Here is an 8,041-nt window from a genome sequence, read left to right as displayed (position 1 = left end):
CTTATTCTCCTGTGTTTAATTGTTTGCCCCATTTGGTGGGTTCTTTCCATTCTCATTCATGGGGCTGTGATCAATTTGCTCCCTCTCTAGAACATCATTAAGTAGTCTGTGTAGGCCACCAGCAACATCTTGATTTTCACTGGACATCTGCCTATCATCATGCATAATTTTGTATGTCTAGATTAACACTATAAGGTAAATAGATGATCAGATATGTAATTGTTATAAAGCTTATCAGATACATTTTTTTTTTAATAGTTGTAAGTGAAATATTTGCAGTATCAGCACTGTGTAGAATCCATGGTGGCTTGACTGTCAGGTTTTAGCTACTTAGGACTAGGGTTGGGAGCTTGAATGCAGACAGTTCTCTAGAAAGTGTTAAAATAAGTTCATATTGTTTTCATCCCTCATTTCTTTCAGCAAATATTACTTAAAACAGGTTCCTAAATTTAGATAACATTAAGTATTTTGACATAATTTTATCTTAAACATCCCTTTAAGGTAATTAATTACCTTAGCTTTCTGTGAATGAGTTCTAGGGCCTCACATGAGTTTTAAAAATATGACAGATGGAGCTTTTGATTCCTAACCAGCTAATGTCTATGGTATATTCCCCACACCAGGTTGCAAATACATAGTGCATTTCTTACTTCTTCCTTTCTTTCCCCTCTTCCCTCCTTTCTCCTGCCCTCTCCTCCCTCTCTTAACTTTTAGTGTCTTAGCTTTTCAAGCAATGGTATATCTTTCATTGGGTTTACAGGTACCTTTGAAGCAGTACCTTTTATGAGTCAAATAAAACAAATTAGACCAGTATTGATGGCGAAGAGAATTCTTGGTTGGTCACTCGTATGTGTCACTTAACGAGTCCATTTTGATGAGTGCTGTCTTTATAGTCAGGTTGATAGAACTATGCGTCTTTATTCTCATCTACTACTTAAGTCTAGAATGTTTACTCATGACCCCATAAGTATTTTTAATTTACTTATAATGACATCATTTGGTGCATATTTAAAAGGATTCTATTTTTATTTTTGAGACAGGGCCTCGCTATATAGTTCAGACTATCCTTGAACTTAGTATGTAGCCCATGCTGGCCTTGAACTTGCAACAATCATCCTACCTCCCTCTCACAAGCTCTGGGATTACAGGCGTAGGAGTTCTTTCTCTTTAATCCTAACCCTTCCCTTAAAACTTAAATGTTTCGTCCTTTTTAAAGGTGGATTTCATTGACTGGGTAGACAACATGTGGCCGAGACATTTGAAGGAAAGTCAGACTGAATCAACAAATGCCATCTTGGAAATGCAGTACCCTAAAGTGCAGAAGTAAGTGATTTACTTTTTGTTTTTTCTGTGCACTCTGGGAAACCAAAGTGACAACAGGGAATAGTTCCTCCACTTTGAGATTTGCTGTGTGTTAAGTTATTAAATAATAATAGTTATTGTTGTTGTTTACATAGTACATTTTACCAGTCCAAAAAAGGAGAGTGTATATTGAAGCACTGCATGTAGTGCAGGATCCCATAGTTAAAGAAAAACTGTATCCCTTGGCAGTGTGTTAACTTGAAATTATCATCCCTTCCACCTACTAAAAATGATTACAGGCCTGGTGAGATGGCTCAGTGGTCTAAAGCACCTACTTAGAACAAGCTTAGCAAAGCCCAGGGACCACGGTTCAATCCCCCAGCACCACATGCCAGCCAGCCCCGCCCCCTGGTGAGCTGAGCTGGCCACACACACACACACACACACACACACACACACACAAATAAAATTTTTTAAAAAATGATTAGATAGAAGGAGTACACAGGGGAAAATGTGGCATTTTAGTGAGTAGGTCCTCTTTTTTTCCATCAGTATACTAATGCTGCTTTTTTTCTTTTCGGGGGGTTGTCAGGTACTGTTTAATGAGTGTCCGAGGCTGCTATACTGACTTTCACGTGGACTTTGGTGGTACCTCTGTTTGGTATCACATCCACCAAGGGGGAAAGGTATGGTCATAGTTGTGGTAAGGATTGGAATCTGAAGTTACTTGATATGCTCTGGAAATAAGCCTATTAGAAAATTGTACCCATTTGTGTCTGGAGAGAATTCTAGATTTGAGCTGACCTTTGTGTCTAGTGTTCAGTGGATATTTAAGTATTTAGTCCATTATCACTACACCAAGATTGGCACTATAATAGGCAATATCAACACTTTTTTCTGAATTTCCCGAGTGAACCCAAAAGATGATTTTAGGAGGATAACATAATTTCTGTACTTGAAAGTGTAATAATATAATAAAAGGAAAAACACATTTTTAATAGATTCACAATGAAATCAGCAAACTAAGATCCAAATCATAAAATCTAAATATGGAGGCATTGGCTAGAAATGTGGCCAAAGGAAATGTTTAGGTACGTTCTGAGGATGTAAATAGATTTTGAAAGGATATCTTCACTCCTAAAGAATTCTGTTTCAGCTTGTTAGAGTATTTCTGAGTGTGAGAATGGAAAGATAGAGGTTTATAGCTAGCCTTTTTCCCTATTAGAAGTAAATACATTTATGAGCAAAAGTACAATTAGAATGAAAAGAGATACTGCTTTTATAAAAATGTCTAAGTTACTGCTCTATGACAACTATAGTTTTATTTACCTTAGATCCATATAAGTGGTATCTTAAGTGTTGTCTTGTTGGTCTTCGTACTACCTTGGAACAAAGCAACCCTCGGCTAGGCTCCTGAAGATACTATACCTAAACAGTTGTTACTCGGGTCTCTAAGGCCAGACAGCCACACGTTTTTAAGGAACTTTAGTTAATAAGCCAAATGCTGTTTTTCTTTCTTGAGTCCTGACTGGGTTCTGGTTTCTATAGTCATATTCCAGGGAAGTCCTGATGCTTTTTGGTTTGATCAAGTTAATAACGACAAAGATCTGCTTCCTTGTGTCCTCAGAGTTTCTCAGATTCCCAAATTGTAGAAGATGGGAGAATTGTTTATCTTCTACTTGATAGTCTTTTAACTTTGTATATGCTTCCTTGTGTCCTCAGTTTCTCAGATTCCCAAATTGTAGAAGATGGGAGAATTGTTTATCTTCTAATTGATAGTCTTTTAACTTTGTATCTATTTCAGTTGAGGGAAACAACTGGGTCATGTCAATGGCTGTTAACAAACTGAAGTTTTTTAACTCACAGGTCTTCTGGCTCATCCCCCCTACAGCCCACAACCTGGAGCTGTACGAGAATTGGCTGCTGTCAGGGAAACAGGGAGACATCTTTCTGGGTGACCGGGTGTCGGATTGCCAACGCATTGAGCTCAAGCAGGGCTATACCTTCGTCATTCCCTCAGGTAAGCAAGGCGAAAGAAAGTGGATTGTTTACGTTAGTCACTTTGTTTTCTTAAAAGAAAACAGATGGATTACCTCCAAGATTGGTTATGCTACTAAAGTGCACAGCAAATAGTGGTGTCCTTTTCTGTTATTATGAAGTAGGTGCTAAGAGGTATATTAAGAAAAAAATTTCTAAAGACAGTGATTTAACTTAAAGGTGCGTAACAAATGCTACTGGAGGTCAGGGTTTATAGCTCAGCAGCACAGTGCCTGCCTGGCAAGTGCAAGGCCCTGAGTTCGGTTCCTAGTATAGGTAGGTAGTTAGGTAGAATGAATTGCTACTGAAGGCTTTTAAGAAGACCCACACAGTTGAGCCCTACATTAGTCTCAGTAATTCAGAGTCTCTTCTGAGATGACCTGAACTGCAAATGATGTCCCACTTCTACTGAAGAACTACCTAGTTTTCTGGAATAATGATGAAGGCCAGAGGGCTACTAAGTCAGCAGTATTCTTTATTTATTTATTTTTTTTTTTTGCGGAACCAGGGATTGAACTCCAGCCCTTGTGTTTGCCAGGCAAGCGCTTATTACTGAGCTATCTCCCCAGCCCCAGCAATATTCTTGATTAAATCATTACTCTTAAAATAAGTGCTTATAGGGGCTGGAGAGATGGCTCAGTGGTCTAAGGCACCTACTTAGAACAAGCTTGGCAAAGCATCAGGGACCCGGTTCAATCCCCCAGCACCACATGCCAACCAGCCCCGCCCCCTGGTGGGCTGAGCTGGCCACACACACACACCTCTCTCTCTCTCTCTCTCTCTCTCTCTCTCTCTCTCTCTCTCTCAAATAAATAAAAATAAAAAAATAAAAATAAAAATAAAAAATTTAAAAAAAAAAGTGCTTATAAAGAGCATAGATTTTTGAAGTCATAGATAGTGCTGTTTGAGAATCCTTAAGTACTTACCTGCTAGGTATCACTTTGGTCAAATATTTCTTTTTCTTTTTTGAAATATTGGAGATTGACTCCAGGACACTGACCTACATGCTCAGCACTTCATAAACATTTATTTCGCCAGGCATGGTGGTGTGCGCCTGTAGTCCCAGCTACTCAGGAGGCTGAGGTGGGAGAATCGCTTGAGTCCAGGAGTTCTGGGCTGCAGTGTGCTATGCCAATCGGGTGTCCGCACTAAGTTCGGCATCAGTATGGTGACCTCCCAAGAGCAGGGGACCACCAGGTTGCCTAAGGAGGGGTGAGCTGGCCCAGGTTGGAAATAAATGTCAAAAACCCCCCGTGCTGATTATAAACATTTATTTCAGGAGTCTTGCTAAGTCAGTAAAGTTACCCAGCCTGAGTTTGAACTTTCAATTTTGCATCAGCCTCCCACAGTTCGTGATTACCTGGCTTATTTATTAAAAGTTCCATGGACTGGGGATGTAGCTCAGTGGTAGAACATTTGCCTAGTATGAGCAAGGCCCTGACTTTGATGCACAGCAAGACAGATGGAAAGACACATACACAGAGATGTATAATGGTCCATCACATACATATAGTCCCAGCTATTTAGGGAGGTTGAGGTGGAAGGATCACTGGAACACATGACTTAAAAACCAGCTTCAACAGGCTCAGAAAAGAGCTCAGTGGCCTAAGTGCCTGCCTGGCAAGTGCAGGGTCTCACATTTGATCCCCAGTACTACATGCTGTGTTGGCCCCAGAAACCCAGGCAGTACCACATACCATGCTGGCCCCAAAACCTCAGGTGTGCCATGGTGGCACATGCATATAATCCCAGCACTAGGGAAGGTGGAACAGGAAGATCACTAGAAGTTGGAACTGCATAGCGAGACCCTGTATCAAAAAAAAAAATACAGCAAGCAAGCAAACAAGTAAGTGGCCTGGGCAACATAACAAAATCTTGTCTCCAAAAACAAAAATAAGTGTTTTTCTTAATGTTCACCATCAACCAGGTAAAGTATAATTTAATCCTGCTTTTATATACGGGAAATTGAAGCTTTAAGAGATTAAGTAACTTGGGCCAGGGATATATTTCTGTGGTGCAAGACGTCCTGAGTTCAATATCTGGTTGACACACACACATACATACACACGCGCGCGCGCACGCACACACACATGTGATACGACCAATTACAGAGAAACAGAGTCAGTGTGATCTTGGAGCTTTGTGCTGGTACTCTGAGAAAACCATACTACAATGTGTATTTTCAGTTTCTGCCTCTGTTCACTTTTCTTTCAGGCTGGATTCATGCTGTATATACTCCTACAGACACATTAGTATTTGGAGGCAATTTTTTGCATAGCTTCAACATCCCCATGCAGTTAAAGATATACAACATTGAAGATCGGACACGGGTAAGTAATTTTATGAAACAGCTATGTGTGTAGAGGTTTATCTCATTTAGGAGAGATGTTACAAGAGATTCATGAATAGTTTATCAGAATTTTACTTTTTCTTTGGCTTTTAATGTTATTTTCACATATCAGGAATACGAATAAAGACGAAAATTTTAGGGAAGTTAACTTGGTTTTAGAGACATTAATTACTTGATGTTCTTGATACCTTAGATTTTCATAAGAACACAAATGGATATCTAATAATCTCTCAAGCCATGCTTTTCATTTTTCCGCTCATAAAATAATTTCTTGTGATTACTAATACTAAAATTGTTTCCTTTCAATACTTAAGTATATATCCTGTTGGAACCTGGTGTGGTACATGCTTATAATACCAACACTCAGGAGGCTGAAGCAGGAAAATCCTTGCAAGTTCAAGACCAGCCTGGGCTACAACATGAGCTCAAGACCAGCCTAAACTGCAAAGTGAGATCCTATCTCAAAAAGACAAAAAAACTTTGCTGGGGGCAGGGGACAGGGCCTTACTGTGTTGTTCAGGCAGGCCTCAAACTCAAGGTGATCCTACTATTTCAGCCTCCCAAGTGCTGGGATTATAGACATGTGCCACCATACATAGTCAGACTTGCTGTAAAGACCCAAATGGTAAAGATTCTCAGCTTTTTGGGCCCTAAATGTCAATTTTCGATGTCTAACCATATTTTTTAAAGTATAGCTTAATTCTTTTATTTCAAATGAGGAATCTTTCTGTTTCTATTAAATTTCATTGGCTTCTCTACATACTTGGTACAATCAAAATATACAATGAGTATTTTACTACTTTATTTTTGCTTTTGAGACAGGGTCTCCCTATGCAGTTCAAACTGGCCTTGAGCTCACTTTGTATCCCAGGCTGGTCTCAAACCTACAACAATCCCCCTGCCTCAGCCTCCCATGCCCAACTAATACTTTATAATTTATTATAGTAAAAGTCACATTCCCATTAATCCCCCGCCCAAAAAATACTTCCTGTTACTTAAGACACACTTATTCCAACATCCACACTTACTCCCATCATATTTGCTTTTCTTTTCTTTTTTCTTTTTGTATTTGTTACAGTTTACAGGGTCTCACTACACAGTTAGGACTCATAGTGATCCTCCTGTTTTTACCCTTCTGGAATTACAGGCTTGCATCACCACGCCTAGTCTCAGCGCACCCCAGGGCAGGGCAGGCATGGCATGCCCACGATGAAACCTCAGTCCTTGTGCGTACCTAAGCAGGTGCTTTAGTATGCTGAGCTATCTGGCCGGCCTTCCCATCATACTTTCCGAAGCAGTCTGGAAGTCCTCTTTTGTGAATGTCTTTATAAAGTGTGATCAAAAATACAGTGAAAAGTGCCAGGGAGATGGCTCAGTGGAATAAGCACTTCCCTGGCAAGTGAAAGGCCTGAGTTCAATCCCTGGTTCTTAAAAAAAAAAAAAAAAAAGTGAAAGCTGCTGCTGAGTGCCATCCAACAGAAAAGCAGCCTCAAAAAAAATTACAATGCATCCTCATTTACCTTATTCCCCAGATCCAGCACCATGCAAACTCTGGCTTTTCCCCAAAGTCAGAGTGACTGTGAAAAGTCATTTGGAATCCAGGACATTAAACCAGTCATAACTGTGCAACTAAAGACAGTTCTAAAATGAGTACTTCCAAAACCACTTAGAAAGTGTCAAGAACGATGAGATAACTGTATTTGAAGAAAAGTGAGAAGTATTTTGAGGAGTATTAATGGCAGTGTGTTTAACCACAGTGCTTTATGAAAAATATAAAACATAGTGTAAAGAAGTCAGTGGTTTTGGTTACTTTTACTTACTAGTGTAGAACCTTTGTCCATCTGTCCATCCATCCATCCATCCATCCATCATACCAGGAATCAAATTCAGGACCTTGTGTTTGCCAGGCAGGTGAAATTTACGTTTTAACCTTGATTGTTGCAAATTTTTCTCTTAAAGCTTTAAAAGTATCATTTAATTAGGACTTTTTTTTTTCTACTTTTGATATGGGGTCTTGCCATGGTGCCCAGGCTGGCCATAAAATACTTGAACGCCTATTAATTGTAGCACACTGGGAGGTTGAGGCAGGAAGATAGCAAGCTCAAGTCCAACCTGGGCAGTTTAGTGAGATCCTTTCACAAAATGGGGATTGGGATACTCTCTATTCTAAAACCCAAAATCTCTTATTAATACTTTCCCACTGAGACAAGACAGATTTTTGGTGGTTCTGACTGGTCACCCCAAGTATCTTTTGTCTATAGTGGTCGTTCTCAAAGGCCAATATTTCTTTTCTTTTCTTTCTTTCTTTTTTCTTTCTTCTCTCTCTCTCTCTCTCTCTGTCTCTCTCTCTCT

General features: G+C 39.6%; 1 protein-coding gene across 3 annotated transcripts in view; it reads left to right on the top strand.

The window, feature by feature from the left end:
* Positions 1-8,041, top strand: part of Kdm2a (lysine demethylase 2A) — a 125,622-nt gene that overhangs the window by 87,424 nt on the left and 30,157 nt on the right. For all 3 annotated transcript variants that reach the window (XM_023710472.1, XM_023710474.1, XM_023710473.1), the window contains exons 7-10: positions 1,217-1,323; positions 1,895-1,988; positions 3,169-3,322; positions 5,554-5,669. In XM_023710472.1, coding sequence (XP_023566240.1) covers positions 1,217-1,323; positions 1,895-1,988; positions 3,169-3,322; positions 5,554-5,669 — 471 coding nt within the window. The remainder of the gene's footprint in view (positions 1-1,216; positions 1,324-1,894; positions 1,989-3,168; positions 3,323-5,553; positions 5,670-8,041) is intronic.

This window comes from Octodon degus, unplaced genomic scaffold (assembly GCF_000260255.1).
Source record: "Octodon degus isolate 3935 unplaced genomic scaffold, OctDeg1.0 scaffold00018, whole genome shotgun sequence".
Classification (NCBI taxonomy): domain Eukaryota; kingdom Metazoa; phylum Chordata; class Mammalia; order Rodentia; family Octodontidae; genus Octodon; species Octodon degus.
The sequence above is the reverse complement of the archived record's forward strand: the minus strand, read 5'-3'. Positions and strand labels throughout refer to the sequence as shown.